This window comes from Salmo salar, chromosome 02 (genome assembly GCF_965601325.2).
Source record: "Salmo salar chromosome 02, fSalSal1, whole genome shotgun sequence".
NCBI classification, from domain to species: Eukaryota; Metazoa; Chordata; class Actinopteri; order Salmoniformes; family Salmonidae; genus Salmo; species Salmo salar.
The window spans coordinates 57,331,461-57,348,139 of NC_138292.1; the positions used below are offsets into that span (position 1 = coordinate 57,331,461).

The 16,679-nt window shown below is 44.9% G+C and overlaps 1 protein-coding gene across 2 annotated transcripts; it reads left to right on the forward strand.

The window, feature by feature from the left end:
* The first annotated feature begins 3,680 nt into the window (after window positions 1–3,680).
* Window positions 3,681–12,247, forward strand: LOC106587865 (SWI/SNF-related matrix-associated actin-dependent regulator of chromatin subfamily E member 1). Of its 2 annotated transcripts, XM_014176525.3 has the most exons (11): window positions 3,687–3,907; window positions 4,977–5,027; window positions 5,383–5,435; window positions 5,942–6,046; window positions 6,948–7,028; window positions 7,354–7,485; window positions 7,705–7,876; window positions 9,352–9,524; window positions 9,714–9,815; window positions 10,473–10,713; window positions 10,931–12,247. In XM_014176525.3, the coding sequence occupies exons 2-11, from the start codon at window positions 5,021–5,023 to the stop codon at window positions 11,152–11,154; spliced, it is 1,290 nt and encodes a 429-aa protein (XP_014032000.1). In that variant the 5' UTR covers window positions 3,687–3,907; window positions 4,977–5,020; the 3' UTR covers window positions 11,155–12,247. The 2 variants fall into 2 exon arrangements, with proteins under 2 accessions (XP_014032006.1, XP_014032000.1); XM_014176531.3 differs by lacking the exon at window positions 7,354–7,485 and having other exon boundaries at window positions 3,681–3,907.
* The last annotated feature ends 4,432 nt before the right edge of the window (window positions 12,248–16,679 follow it).

The following is a 16,679-nucleotide window of genomic DNA, read 5'->3' on the forward strand; positions in this document are numbered from 1 at the left end:
CTACATAGGCGTACAGAGGCCCATTTTCAGCAACCATCACTCTTGTGTTCCAATGGCACATTGTGTTAGCTAATCCAAGTTTATAATTTTAAAAGGCTAATTGATCATTAGAAAACCCTTTTGCAATTATGTTAGCACAGCTGAAAACTGCTGTGCTGATTAAAGAAGCAATACAACTTTCTTTAGACTAGTTGAGTATCTGTAGCATCAGCATTTGTGGGTTCGATTACAGGCTCAGAATGGACAGAAACAAAGAACATTCTTCTGAAACTCATCAGTCTATTCTTGTTCTGAGAAATGAAGGCTATTCCATGCGAGAAATTGTTTAGAAACTGAAGATTTCGTATAGCGCTGTATACTACTCCATTCACAGAACAGAGCAAACTGGCTCTAACCAGAATAAAAAGAGGAGTGGGAGGCCCCAGCGCACAACTAAGCAAGAGGACAAGTACATTAGAGTGTCTAGTTTGAGAAACAGACGCCTCACATGTCCTCAACTGGCAGCTTCATTAAATAGTACCCATAAAACACCAGTCTCAACGTGTAACGGCTGTCGGGAGAGAGAGTAGACCAAGGCGCAGCGGAGTTAGTGTTCATCATTGAATTTAATAACAGAAAGAACACTATACAAAACAAAACAAGAAAACCGACAGCCAAACAGTCCTGTCAGGTGCAAAACACTAAACAGAAACAATTACCCACAAAACCCCAATGGAAAAACAGGCACTTATGTGTGACTCCCAATCAGCAACAACACTCTACAGCTGTGCCTGATTGGAAACCACACGGCCAAAATCAATGAAACAAACCAACATAGAAAAATGCACATAGAACGCCCACCCAATGTAACACCCTGGCCTAACCAAAATAAAGAACAAAAACCCCGCTCTATGGCCAGGGCATTACAGTACCCCCCCCCTCCCCCCAAGGTGTGGACTCCGACCGTAAAACCTGACTCTGAAGGGGAGGGTCCGGGTGGGCCTTCTTACGGCGGCGGCTCAGGTGCGGGACGTGGCCTCTGCTCCACCCTCAGCGTCGCCCTCTTAGGTGGCGCACCTAGCCGCGCCGAAGGTCTGGTGGGCGACCCTGGTTGCGCCCGGCTGGCGGGCGGTGATGGTTGTGCCCGGCTGGCGGGCGACCCTGGTTGCGCCCGGCTGGCGGGCGGTGATGGCAGCGCCTGGCTGGCGGGCAGTGATGGCTGCGCCCGGCTGGCGGGCATCCCTGGCGGCTCCGGCGGCACTGACCCAGGTTTCACCAGGCTGAGGAGACATGTAAGAGGCCTGGCCCTAGGCGCAGGCACAGGACTCACCGAGCTGGCGGGCGGCTCTGACTGCTCCGGACAGGCGGGTGGCTCTGGTGGCTCCGGACAGGCGGGTGGCTCTGGCGGATCCGGACAGGCGGGTGGCTCAGGCGGCTCCGGACAGGCGGGCGGCGATGGCGGCTCCGGACAGGCGGGCGGCGATGGCGGCTCCGGACAGGCGGGCGGCGATGGCGGCTTCGGACAGGCGGGCGGCTCTGGCGGCTTCGGACAGGCGGGCGGCTCTGGCGGCTCCGGACAGGCGGGCGGCTCTGGCGGCTCCGGACAGGCGGGCGGCTCTGGCGGCTCCGGACTGGCGGGCAGCTCTGGCGGCTCTTGACTGGTGGGCAGCTCTGGCAGCTCTGGACTGGCGAGACCCACTGGAGGCCTAGTCCTAGGAGGCGGCACAGGACGGATCAGGATGTGGAGACCCACTGGAGGCCTAGTCCTGGGAGGTGGCACAGGACGGACCAGGCTGGAGAGATCCACTGGAGGCCTGGTCCGGGGAGGAGGCACAGGCTTAACCAGGATGGGGAGACCCACTGGAGGCCTAGTCCTGGGAGGTGGCACAGGACGGTCCAGGCTGGAGAGATCCACTGGAGGCCTGGTCCGAGGAGGAGGTACAGGATAAACCGGGCTGTGGGGGAGCACTGGAGTTCTAGACTTTACGCTCTTTACCCATACTCCAGGCTGAATGCCCACTTTGGCCCGGCACGGGTGGAGAGCAGGCATTGGGCGAACTGGACCCTCCCAGCGCCCTGGAGACACAGTGCGCAGAGCCGGTGCAGGATACCCTGGCCCGAAAAGGCACACTGGAGACCAGACGCGCTGAGCTGGCACAACCCGTCCTGGCTTGATGCCTGCCCTCGCATGGCACTTGCGGGGGGCTGTTATGTAGCGCACCGGGCTTTGAACGCGTACTGGGGACACTGTGCGCTTTACCGCATAACACGGTGTCTGACCAGTACTGCGCTGCTTCCAGTAAGCACGAGGAGTTGGCCCAGAATTCCTTCCTGGTTCCGGCACACTCCCCGTGTGCCCCGCCCCAAATTTTTTGGGGGGCTGCCTCCCGTGTCCGTTGCGCTCCCTCTCTTCGTACCAGCGCCTCTCAGCTCTCGACTCTTCTATTTCCCATTGCGGGCGGCGATAATCCCCCGCTTGAGCCCATGGTCCTTTCCCAACCAGGATTTCCTCCCAAGTCCACGACTCCAGATAACTTTTCTCCTGGTTCTTAACCTTGCTCTGCTCCTTACTCCGCTGCTTGGTCTTCTTGTGGTGGGTAATTCTGTAACGGCTGTCGGGAGAGAGAGTAGACCAAGGCGCAGCGGAGTTAGTGTTCATCATTGAATTTAATAACAGAAAGAACACTATACAAAACAAAACCAGAAAACCGACAGCCAAACAGTCCTGTCAGGTGCAAAACACTGAACAGAAACAATTACCCACAAAACCCCAATGGAAAAACAGGCACTTATGTGTGACTCCCAATCAGCAACAACACTCTACAGTTGTGCCTGATTGGAAGCCACACGGCCAAAATCAATGAAACAAACCAACATAGAAAAATGCACATAGAACGCCCACCCAATGTAACACCCTGGCCTAACCAAAATAAAGAACAAAAACCCCTCTCTATGGCCAGGGCGTTACACAACGTCAACAGTGAAGAGGTAACTCCGGGATGCTGGCCTTCAAGGCAGAATTCCTCTGTCTGGTGTCTGTGTTATTTTGCCCATTTTAATCTTTTCTTTTTATTGGCCAGTCTGAGATATGGCTTTTTCTTTGCAACATCGGCCCTGAATGACGGATCGCCACTGCTAACAAAATAGGAGATATGAATAGACCTGCCTTGGCTTTTCTGAAAACCCTTTTTGTTAGTGAAGCAGAATGCATATACCTAAGTTTCATGCTTGGGTGACATAAACAATATTTTAGTCATTTTTATCATATGGAATTTGAAGCTAAGGATAATAGCTCTTGGCAAGCCATGGAATATGAAAATGTATGGTCAGAATGAATTAGCAAGATTCATTCTTCTGCCATAAGCAGCAGCAGCTCAACCTTGGATCAGTGCACCAATGACAAGACCTGTCATCATGTAACTGCAGCAGCATAGTTCAATTAGTGCAGTTATATGGGTTATGTATAAATTAGAAACTGTTAATGAATTCTTGCAATGTCCTCCTTATTGTATGTTCATGTTCATCACTGACTCATTCATACTGTAGTTCACTATAGTGAACCTGTGGATTCAGAATATTTGATTCCAAATCAGTAATTGGTTAATTATGGATTTGATAGTCTCAAATGCAGTATTATATTGCAAAATCATCACAAATGTGTATTCATTACGTAGCAATTATTTTAGTGATACATTGATTGAAAAATTGTAGCAATGAAAATTAGGTGATTCAATTTAGAGTAGGCTAGCCTTGGGGTGTAATGCAAACATAATGCCCTTAACAGAGGAGAAAGGAATAGTTCTGGAAAATTCTACTGAAATCTGTGTGGACCCCATATATATATGTATATTTCATTCTGAGGACTGTTTCTGCTAGCTAAACCTGATTCTAGCCACACACACACTGGTGGGGGACAAAGGATTTTGGGGTGAGTTTGCTGGCCATTACTTTCACTTGCTTGCTATGTGAACTAACCAAAATATGAAAAGCAATAGTATTCATTAATGGATTTATGTTGAATAGTCTTTCAATTGTATGTCAAGAATTTTTGTAAAATGCCACTTTTGTTTGAATAACAGATTTACAGATACATGCAAGGTGATGATGTGACTATATTGTGACAGCTCTAGCTAGCAAATAGCTTACTCATATACAGCGTAGGAGGTAGTGGCTATCAAGCTAGCATGGTGCTTTCTAAATTCTCTGATCCAAGGTTTTACATTGCAAAATCCACATCCAAAACAGTTTGGGTATAGTCACTGTTAATCTGCTGTTTTAACGCCTCAAATCAAAATTGAAATGTTTCAGTGACAGCTAGATAGCTAAAGTTAGCTTGCTTTAATCGGAATGCTTTGTGGCTAGCTAATGCTAGCTACCTGACAACGTATGCGGAGTATCAAATACAATATTCCGTATTTTAGTTTTTGTTAAATCATTTAAACTGTAGATTATTCGCCTTCTCCAAAAGTTATCAAGCTAACTGATTGTGTTATCTACGTTTGCATGCTCATCATCTACTGATCAGATGGTCCAAGTGAGCCAGCTGGCTAGCTATAGCTAGTAGCTGCATACTACTAAGCAAGTAACGTTAGTTAGCTCAACGTTACTAGCCTCGCTAGCTAGCACAGCTGGGTGTCAGCCAACTACGCAAGATAACAGCGCTTTATTTTTCAGCAAATGCGTTTCCATTTATCAAATTTATTTACGCATGTGCAATTATAAGCAAATGCCATTCCAAATAGTGTAAGCGATGGGTTTGGACGCGAACAGCTTGCTAGTCGTCACATCAAACCCCTGTCATGTTCATGCCTGTCCACTGACACTGTTGTGATGTTTCACATACGTCGCCTGACATCATTTTGGCACCAACATCTCTTTTGTCCTCCCTCTCAAGCTACTTACTTTCTTTCCTATTCAATTTTTTAAAGTACTGTAATAACAAATGAAGTTAATGAAACACCTAAATGCTTTCCCCCATTATAATGTGTTTATTACAGACCCAATGACTGGAATAAACTGATAGAATTCTTCCTCTGCCAAGATGTCAAGTAAGAAATTGTTTGCAATTATACAAGTTTAGCCATCAGATAATGAAAATATGAGTACTTCTGTTTGGTCTCTGATAAAGCTGGGCAACTATGGCTACAAAAATGTGAATTTACAAATGTATATGTTATCACAATAACATAAAGTTTCATGAAATATGAACTTCTGGTAGCCTATATGATTTCCTAGTATTATAATTGATAGGTTAATAATTATCCGTCATGTATTTGCTGAGAGAGAAATAGAAAATCACAAAATTCAGATCGACCTTGATGGGATTGATTTAATCAACATTGAGAGATGTAAAAGGGGGCTTTTTGCCTCAATTTTTAAATCTCACCTTTTCTTTCAAAACAGAAAGAGAAAGAGAAAGGCCATATGCCCCTCCCCCTCCCCCAGCCCCTACAACAGTAAGTATTTCTGATGGCACATGGGAAGCCATTTGGAAAGGGATGTCCCATAATAACATTCATGCCGGCTATTATCTTTCAATGTTAACTTGCTACTGCCCACATTTTTGGGGGCTAACTTGTTTTTAAAAGTGGAATCCATTTGGCCATTTAATACGGTATACCCTGCAGATAGTCCTGTTACCACAGTAGAATTGGTCAATGAAATAGGCTTTGCAGTCTCAGATACTAAGCTCCACTTCCTAAGATGTGAGGTACCATATACAACATACTGTAGAGTGTAGACTATACATTATTTTCATTACAAACAACACTAATGTATAGATAACATTGCTGTCTTGATTATCCTTCTTGTTGCTTTAGCATGAGTGCAAGTCTTTTTCAGTTGATTTCTACAGCTTTTCAACATTCATGTTGTCACCAGTTTTTCATTGATTTTGTCATGCTTTACCCCATTATTTTATGTTATTTCTCATCTGTGTTTCTGTCTCATTTGTTTCCATCAGCAATTGCCCAACACCCCCGGGTTTGTGGGGTACAACCCCTACAGCCATCTGGCTTACAACAACTACAGGCTGGGCGGGACAACAAGCAACAACAGTCGGGCAACGGTAGGAATAATGACGTAGAGAAAACACCGGGATAAAACGCGAGACACAGAAGGAAACTAACATCAATAATTAAAATAACTATCTAGTTTGATTGAAACAGCCTAATCTAGCTTGCTTAGTAAATCTCAGTAATAACGTATATGCAGATATGAGCTATAACAGCTCTTGACAACTTTGCTCTTTGGCTTTGTTTAGAAAGAGTCATTTTTCCAGTGCTTATAAGGGCAGACATTCTTGAACAGAAAGACAGTATGATTCGTCGAACCCATTCCATTACCAAGGCTTTCTGAGATGTATGCCATCCCAACGTTCCTCTGCTGCCTTCATCATACTAGTGCAGACTGGCCAAGTGTCCATCTGTGGTTATTCAAAATCGCTCGATCCTGCCCTTCAAAGTCTGCATTGCTGATAGCCATGCTAAGTAACCCATGCCATCAGCGTTGCCATGGCATTATAGACCCAATGCTTGGCATGGGTTTAGGCTGCTACGGGAATAATTCAGTCGCTGCATGCAAGCTGTGGTTGGCACTCGGATTCTGATAATGGCATTATGTCGCGCAGTGTGCAAATCTCAGCTTTAGGGAGATTTTGTATTTTCTTCCATCAACGTTACTCAATCATAGTCTCTGTGTGACTTCTGTACACTGGTTGGGCTCAAACAGGCTTTAATTAAATGAAGGTGATTGAACTGATGGTTTTGTAGTTTGATGCGTCTTTGTTGGGATTTTTACATATACTTTGTTGAAGGTTGGATGATCAACTATGTGGATGCGTATTTTCCTGCAGGGCGGTTCTCAGTCGAAACTTTGCTTAGTGTAAAATTGTATGGCTAGACATTTTTAGCACCAGTTGGTGTCCTAACTTTGACTTTGAATCTAATAAGTGCCTTTTTATTTCCCAGAATTCTTCAGGAATAAACATTCCAAAGCCACCCAAGCCGCCAGACAAGCCGTTGATGCCGTACATGCGATATAGTCGCAAGGTAAGTTGTCCACACGTAACATTACTTAAACCCAAACTGCTCCATCATGTGCACCATTGCAAGACATATTAAAATACTGTACTATACCCTTATGACACGCAGCACTTTAGCCAGGGTTAGGGACGAGCACTCGTAATGTACACTACACATCGTCTGCCCCATGTGTCCATGCAGGTAGGTGTGAACTGTGAAACTAGACATACAGCAGCCTAGCCATTAAGAGCACTACAGACAGACTATGGGATATCTCCCTGGAGATGGAGTTTAAACACGGCCTCCATAGGTTTGTGGAGATAATGATCCCCTGTCTGGTTCTCATCACCAGGTTTGGGATCAAGTAAAAGCCTCCAATCCCGATCTGAAACTATGGGAAATTGGGAAGATAATCGGTGGCATGTGGAGGGACCTCACTGATGAGGAGAAACAGGATTACTTGAATGATTACGAAGCAGAGAAGGTTGGTTTGTTTTTACCGGGGTGTTTATTTACGGGGTTGTTATGGGTGACCAGTAACAAGTGTCTCCAACAGTTGTCAGAAGGGTCCCTCCAGTCATCATTCCTTCCTTTGTAAAAATACTGAGTAACTTTTCTTCAATGTTGAATAGTTTGTTTTTGCATTGCAGGGGCACGTGTCAAAGGTCTCTCCCTTTGTCACATCTTTGTCTCTCCTCTACAGATTGAGTACAATGAGAGCATGAAGGCCTACCACAACTCTCCAGCCTACCTGGCTTACGTCAACGCTAAGAGCCGCGCCGAGGCCGCTCTGGAGGAGGAAAGCCGACAGCGCCAGTCTCGTCTCGACAAGGGCGAGCCGTACATGAGTATCCAGCCAGCAGACGACCCAGATGGTAAGACGCTCTCAGCACTACTAGTATTACCATGTCAGTCACACTCTGGTTCCCACGCCATGTTTCAGCAACTGTGACAATACCTTGGTGTCAATTTCTATCCCTATACTACCTCTTCGTTGTTTGTCACACTTGCTACTTCACCTTATAGGCCACGCTCCATTTCAGCTCTGTAGTATAAGCCTGGGCCCTGTATTTGAGATCAATGGCTTCACTGAGATCCAGTAAGAAACAAGGCAACACACATCACGTAGAAACATACATCAAAACTGGACTTCTGAATTACACCCTACAGGAAATGATGCTTGTCTCGTATCGAGCTGGATAATGGTATACAGGAAATGCATAAAAAAATCTTGTGGTAGTTGGAAACACCCAAGGTATAAAAATGTGATAGTTAGTATCCCTATGGGTTAATTTCTTAACAAGCTGTACATTGATGACTTCAAAAAGATTTGCCACATCAGTTGCTTTATAGATGCAGAGAACGGGGAGAGTCTGAACAAATTGTTCCGTTGGTTTTGGAGAAAAAGCACCAAAAAAAATCAGAAGTGAAGATCAACCGATGGAGCAGGGCGTTGGATGGAGATGATGATCGTTTTCGAATGACGTCTTTCTCCACCATAAAATGTACGATGTTAATATGAAGCCAAAATTGTATTTCTTGCTCCCAAATGCACAGACAAATGCACCATCTTGCCCCCATTGCTATTTTCAAAGGGTAGCATCCTTCACAGACTTCAAATGAAATGGGTGTTTGACTACAGCAATAAATCACTTTATTTATTTAATCACTGCAGTTTTTTGGATTTTTTTGTCAGTTGAATGACTTTTGGCCCAACGTGGAATGAATTCTCCATGTGTTCAATAAGAAGGACCTTATTAAAGAGACAATTTCTTCTCCTACATTTATGACTTACTTTGATGTTAGTGTTATAGAGGACAATTTAATTTGACCCTGGATTTAAAAGAAAAGTGTCATGCACTTAGAGCTTGGATGTTCACTTAGTTTCGCAATATCCTCTGGTTTTTCTGGAAAATAACAAGAGCACAAGCGCCAGTAAAAACCACCAAGACTTTTCTGGAGTAAATGAGTAAGGTTTTTGAGAGGTAGAGAGAGAGAAAGATGTATCTTTATCTCTCTACCCGCACATGGATATCAATGCCATTCACCACAACAATGTTGAAACTTCCTTTGCAAATGTGTATATTCAAGTATATTCATGCAACAAACATGTAAACAGCCAAATATGCAGACATTTCCGACTGATATAAAGGATTCAACCAAACGTAGGTATGTCAATGTTAAACTATGTCCGATTAAGATATGCCAGATCAGATTTATTTCCTGAAGCCTACCACATCTACACTTGCTGGGTGGGAACTCTCCGCTCTTTACCCATTGACAGTTGTATTCGTTGAGCTCTGATAGACACACAGCACCCGCCACATGCCTTTTCCATTCTCTCTCCCAGATTACGACGACGGATTCTCCATGAAGCACACGGCTGCCGCCCGTTTCCAACGCAACCACCGGCTGATCAGCGAGATCCTGAGCGAGAGCGTGGTCCCCGACGTGCGCTCCGTCGTCACTACCGCCCGTATGCAGGTCTTGAAACGGCAGGTCCAGTCCCTTATGGTGCATCAGGTACGCTGTTGTCTGTCAGTCTTCAGTCAGTCTTCTATCAGTCTTCCTAGATACATATAGATACCCAGTCATGGCGTTATTGTCATGGTAACCTGGATATCAGATCCTTTCTCCTTATTTGATAATTGAGTAGTAATTTAAAACAGGTAATCAGTCAGGTAAATTGGCAGGTCTCTGTCTGGTCCACAGAGGAAGCTGGAGGCGGAGCTACTTCAGATTGAAGACCGCCACCAGGACAAGAAAAGGAAATTCATCGATGCCACAGAGTCTTTCAACAGCGAGCTGAAAAGGGTATGGTATCATCATCTGGGAACTTGTACGCAATCTGTTGTGTTGCACATAGTACATATTACAGCGTTGACCTCAGGCTATGTGGAATGGGCCAGTTCTGCATTGTAGAGATCCGCAGCTGCTAACTTTATCCATGTGTCCTGGCTAAGATGCGGCGTCATCACTAAGAATTTGAAGACTGACTCGGTGCAGTTCTGAATCCAGATACTGCACTGTATAGTGGATGCACTGTGTAGTCCATACCCCAGGTGGCGCCATTTACTTAGAGTCAATTTACTTCCTCTATGCTTCACAATGGGCAATTCAATGAAATAAAATGATTGAAAGGGGGATACCTAGTCAGTTGTACAACTGAATGCATTCAAATGAAATGTGTCTTCCGCATTTAACCCAACCCTCTCTGAATTAGAGAGGTGCGGAGGGCCGCCTTAATCGACATCCACGGCGCCCAGGGAACAGTGGGTTAACTGCCTTGCAATGTACTATCGTTGTAGAGGAAACAGGAACTGTGCCAAATCTGATCAAGGTGTCAACACTGTACTCGCTACTCACTGTCCATGTTACTAATCACAGTTGCACAGGTGTGAGATTGATTGTAAGATTAATGGCATTAATCCCCCGGTGGGGAGACTCAACATGTTGCCACTCTGTGCCCAGCTGTGTTGTATGAAAGTGGAGGTGGACATGGAGAAGATATCTGCAGAGGTCGCCGCGGCAGAGGATGCATCCCGCAGGCGTATGTCGGAGCGGGAGAAGGAGGCGTCCACGTCCTCTAGCCTGGAGGAGGAGGAGAAACCAGTTGGCCCGTCAAATGGCAGCAAGAGCCAGCAGGTGTCTGTCAGTGACAGCAGCAACAAGGAGAGAGAGGATACGGAACCCAGACCCATGGATACTGGTGGTGAGGCCCAACAGTATTAATCACTAAACCGTATGGTGTTTTAATGTATGGTTATAGTCAGGTTCTGGTCAGGTCCCCTGAGTTAGGTATTTGGGTAGATGCTTCTCATGGGAGATTGTGTGCTGAGCTCATTTTACAATGTTATTTTCACGTTTGAAACTACATTGGTCCAAACGTGTTTGCTGTCCCCTAATATTTCCTGCTTTCTTGGTTACAGAGAAGTCAAAGGCATCGGAGGAGTCGACGGCTCGTCCTGCCAGTGAGGTTGAGGAGGGGGCGCCGTTGGAGGACAAGGAGAGTGTTCCGGAAGGGGTGATGGAGGACGGCACCAGTGACAGTAACACGGGGTCGGAGACCACCTCTGCCGTGACGGAGGACGCCCCGCCCAGCGAACCAGCAGCCTCAGAGGGGCCGAGCAGGGCACGCCCTACCGCCCACTGAGGAGTCGACCTCTGACCTTAGGGCCGAGAAATGTCCATGATGCAACATTCCATCTCTACAGTCACACTCTGATGATAACACATTGTACATTAGTATCTATGTGAACAAAAGCTGTGTTTAGATGGGTTTTTATTTCCGATGGGAAGTTTGATGCAATTGGTTGAATCTTCAGAGCTCTGTTGGCAGGGTCAAAATAGACCTGCTGTCAATTTGCATCAAGTCCACACAGCAAAGCAATTATCCCAACTAAAGTGAATGACATCTAAATTCAGTCACAATTCATACGGTGAATTCACCGTATTTCTATCACAGACCGCAGTGCCAGTCAATAGCAACCATCCATCACCTGTCAATATATCAAAACATATCTCTTGTCTTATTCTATGGTACTATATCTGGCAGACACTATGGTACTATATCTGTCAGACACCATTAATCTTACCGATTGAGGCTGGTTGTAAAAACTGTCGCAAAAAAATAAGTTGTTCAATGTTTAATTACTTGTTCTTTGGAGTGTAATGTTATTGTTGCTTTCAATGTTATTTTTGCATGGTGTCGCAACTCCTCAAATGGAAGAGTTTGCTTAGTAACGGAAGGGGTGGGGCGACTCTCCTCTGCCCCATATTTTTTAATGTTTACTCTAAGTATCAGTATTAAGGGACAGTATTGTCTCAGGAGTTAATAGAAGTAAGTAGTTGTTTTCATTTTTGATTATTATTCTTGTGTATTGTGAGTCCTGGGCCCAATCCATCCGTCCACCAACCTGTTGTATGCTATGAGTTCATCCATGCTGTACAGTGCTCTACCAGTCAGTGTTCTAAAGTCTGCTAGCTCTCAATCAAATCAAAAGCTGTATGCTTAGAACAACCTTTCAGTGTTATGTTATTATGACCAGTAGTGCAATGTTCAACCCAGAACAAACTCTTAAATGTTAATATGCAATGTAAGAAGCAGTGTTACAAGGTTTGCGTGAACGTGAGTGGTTTTTCATCTCATCCTAAAGCTACTTGAAGAGCAGAGTGAGTCATCAACATACTGTCTTAAAAATCAATTTTGTTTGCCATATTTATACCAATAAACTTTTCTACCCTGACATGAAGTTGTTGATGACAGGGTTTGTTTTCAATGTCTCACGCATTGCGTATAGAATGGTAATCATTTAAGGTGGCGTGTTTGTTCATATTAACAGTTACTCAGGCTGAGGTGACCGATGATAATTCCATGATGGAATTCAAATCAAATAAAATGCATTTGTCACGCACGTGTTTAGCAGATGTTATTGCGGGTGTAGCGAAATGCTTGTGTTTCTAGCTCTGACAGTGCAGTAATATCTAACAGTAATATCTAACAATTTCACAACAATACACACAAATCTAAAGTAAAGGAATGGAATTAAGAATATATAAATATTTGGGTGAGCAATGTCAGAGCAGCATAGACTAAGATACAGTAGAATAGAATAGAATATAGTATATACATATGAGATGAGTCATGCAAGATATGTAAACATTATTAAAGTGACAAGTGTTCAATTATTAAAGTCTATGTATGTAGGCCAGCAGCCTCTAATGTGCTAGTGATGGCTATTTAACAGTATTTAACAGTCTGATGGCTTTGAGACAGAAGCTGTTTTTCAGACTCTCGGTCCCAGCTTTGATGCACCTGTACTGACCTCGCCTTCTGGATGATAGCGGGAAAAACAGGCAGTGGTTTGGGTGGTTGTTGTCCTTGATGATCTTATTGGCCCTCCTGTGACATCGGGTGCTGTAGGTGTCCTGGAGGACAGGTAGTTTGCCCCCGTGATGCGTTGGGAAGTCCGCACCACCCTCTTTAGAGCCCTGTGGTTGTACCTTCTTCACCACACTGTCTGTGTGGGTGGACCATTCAGTTTGTCAGTGATGTGTACGCAGAGGAACTTGAAGCTTTCCACCTTCTCCACTACTGTCCCATCGATGTGGATGTCCACGATCAGCTCCTTTGTTTTGTTGACATTGGGTGAGAGGTTATTTTCCAGGGCCCTCACCTCCCGTGTCGTCATTGTTGGTAATTAGACCTACTACTGTTGTGTCGTCTGCAAACTTGATGATTGTGCCCTCCCAAGTGGCGGGGTGGTCTAAGGCACTGCATCACAGTGCTAGCTGTGCCACTAGAGATTCTGGGTTCGAGTCCAGGCTCTGTCGCAGCTGGCTGCGACTGGGAGACCCATTGGGCGGTGCACAACTGGCCCAGCGTTGTCTGGGTTAGGGGAGGGTTTGGCCGGCAGGGATGTCCTTGACCCATCACGCACTAGTGACTCCTGTGGCGGGCAGGGCGCAGTGCATGCTGACATGGTCGCCAGGTGTACGGTGTTTCCTCCGACACATTGGTGTGGCTGGCTTCCGGATTAAGTGGGCATTGTGTCAAAAAGCAGTGCGGCTTGGTTGGGTTGTATTTCGGAGGACGCACGACTCTCAACCTTTGCCTCTCCTGAGTCTGTATGGGAGTTGCAGCGATGAGACAAGACTGTAACTACCAATTGGATACCATGAAATTGGGGAGAAATAGGTGGTAAAAAAACTAATTAAAATACATGATGATTGATTTGGAGGTGTGCATGGCCACACAGTCATGGGTGAACAGGGAGTACAGGAGGGGGCTGAGCAGGCATCCTTGTGGGGCCCCAGTGTTGAGTATCAGCAAGGTGGAGGTGTTTTTTCCTACCTTCACCACCTGGGGACGGCGTGTCAGGAAGTCCAGGACCCAGTTGTACAGGGCAGGGTTCAGAGGGCAGGGTTCAGACCCAGGGCCTCAAGCTTAATGATGAGCTTGAAGGGTACTATGCTGTTGAATGCTGAGCTATAGTCAATGAACAGCATTCTTACATAGGTATTCCTCTTGTCCAGATGAGATAGGGCAGTGTGCAGTGCGATGTCGATTGCATCGTCTGTGGATCTATTGGGGTGGTATGCAAATTGAAGTGGGTCTAGGGTGTCAGGTAAGGTAGAGGTGATATGATCCTTGACTAGTCTCTCAAAGCACTTCACGATGACGGAAGTGAGTGCTACAGGGCGATAGTCATTTAGTTCAATTACCTTTACTTTCTTGAGTACAGGAACAATGGTGGACATCTTGAAGCATGTGGGGACAGTAGACGTCGGTGGCACTGTGTTATCCTCGGTGGCACTGTGTTATCCTAGCCCTGTGCAATTGTGACCTATTTGAACTGGCCAGCTTTTATAAGACATGAACTCTAGGCAGAATGTGTTACACTTCCAATGACTTATCATACACAATCTATGGCACACAATACTGATGACAGATTTGAAACTATTTGTTAAAGATTTGGTCCACTGGTCTGTGTCCTCTGATCTGCAAGGTACAAGGAAGTGGGTTTCCTGTTTTCAATATAGCACCACTCTTTCCAGCTGTCTGAGGTAGTGTTATCTTTTGTAGTAAACATTTTTAACCAACAGTATTTATATTGTATTGACCTGATGTGAGCAAAGGAGACAGGTAGAAGATAAACAGAGAAAAGAGACAGGTAGAAGATAAACTGATAATGGTACAGCTACAGTCGTCTTCCTGTTAGCACACTTTGAAAAAAGTCTGTCACTTTTGCAGCTAGATTCCATGTGCAGGAAGCATACCAGCAGCCCCATGTAATTTCAATTAGTAGAAAATACATTCCTCTTCAAATCAACATCCGTGATTGGTGGACCGGTGACCTATTGAGTTTACCCACGAGGGTACCAGTTAAATGTTTGCAGCTCATAATTGTCCGTTCTAATAATTATATTTGTATGATCTGCTTTCTGCAATAGCGATGAGATTTGTCACAGCTTTAATGTAGGTGCAGAGGTGCACAGTTGTCCCTCTGCAGCAGTCACCTGTTGCACAGAATTGTGGTTAGTGTTTCTTTGCTGGTTTCTTTTCCTGAGCGCCTTTAAAACTCAAAGCCGCAACCGCACAGCCAGACAGGTGTACAGCTTGTGCAGAGTCGGCAGAGAGTAGGGGAGAATAAGACTGAACGTGCCCTTTACCGACAAAGATAAACTAAGACAGCAGTGGTACTGCCACAACTGCCCAAGCAAAAGTGTTGTGGTGGTAAACACAATTGCAAACGTATACCGTATGAGTATTGGTGAAAGGGACTTTTGGAGAAATGACTGAGACTTTTGTGTAAATCACTTAATTGTCGAAGTTGTCAAAGGGGACATGAAGAAACATTAGTATATCTCTAATATTTTGAATTAAACACACATGAAGCATTGATTGTAATGAGTCTGTCTCACCTTTGACGTTCTCTACATATCAGCCACTTGCTCTGGGAGGCCTGTTTTGTAGCTGTTGGTTTGGCAAACACACAGAATTGGTAAGACACTTAAAAATAGTCCCTTCAATGAATGCTGTTCACAGAATGAGCATCCATCTTGTTTGTTACTTACTTGTGCAGTAAATACTTTTCAGTATTTGTTTTTTAGTTATATTTGTACTTTTATTCTAGCTAAATGTATCTCAAAGTGGGTTATTTGCTAGGCTGAAGATTTCATTTTATACAGACTTTGTAATACAGCCTTTTCAACCCAACCCTTTTCAACGCAAAATAGTTCTACCTGGAGCCAAAAAGGGTTCTACCTGGAACCAAAAAGGGTTCTCCTATGGGGTCGGTTGAAAAACCCTTTTGGAACCCTTTTTTGTAAGAGTCCATACAGTACATGTATTGTAATGATAATCAGTAAGCCCTGTTTGACCCAGAGAGCTTTTCCTTACCTTCATCCCTACTCCACCTGAAAGTACAAGCAGGTGTGAGGATAAACTGAAGACAATAGAAAAGAGTAGACAAAAGTAAAAAATACAATTAAAATCAAGGCCTAATGGCTTTTAATCCAACATCAGCTGTAAACTCAATCGGAGATGGCATGGGCAATTTCATCAACATCTAAGCCTATTGATAAGTAATGGGGTTGTAACTGCGAGGTGAGAAACCAAATCTACACCAATTTAGGACCTATATATTGTGTTCTCAATGAACTGATGTAGCCTTTTCTTCACTGTAGACCAGTGGTGGTTCTAGACCATTTCAACTGGGGGGGGGGGGGGGGGGGGGCAAGCTGGGGCCAGTTGTACTGTTAGAGGGGCCAGTTACATTAATAACGGATGTGAAAAAAAAGAACGATAGCAAAAATTTGTTATGTAAAAATTATTTCATACTCCACATTTAGGGGGGCCACAAGGGGGTCCAAAATTGTTGTCACAGGGGCACTGCCCCCCCCCCCCCCCCCCCCCCCCCCCAGAACTGCTAGTGGTGTAGACTACAAAGAAAAATAAGCAACAACAGCACAAGCGTAATGGTGTTATCTTTCTAGTGACTGTGGGTTGAAAATAGAACAGACAATACATTTTCCCTCGACCACTGCGGTCACTGAGATCTTTGGTGTGTCTGAGTGTCTGTGCTGAACAACATGAACACCAATTCCCTCTCATAGTGTGCAATAGCTGTATGCAGCAGTTCAACAGCAATGTTCAATAGGTAATGAATCACCAAT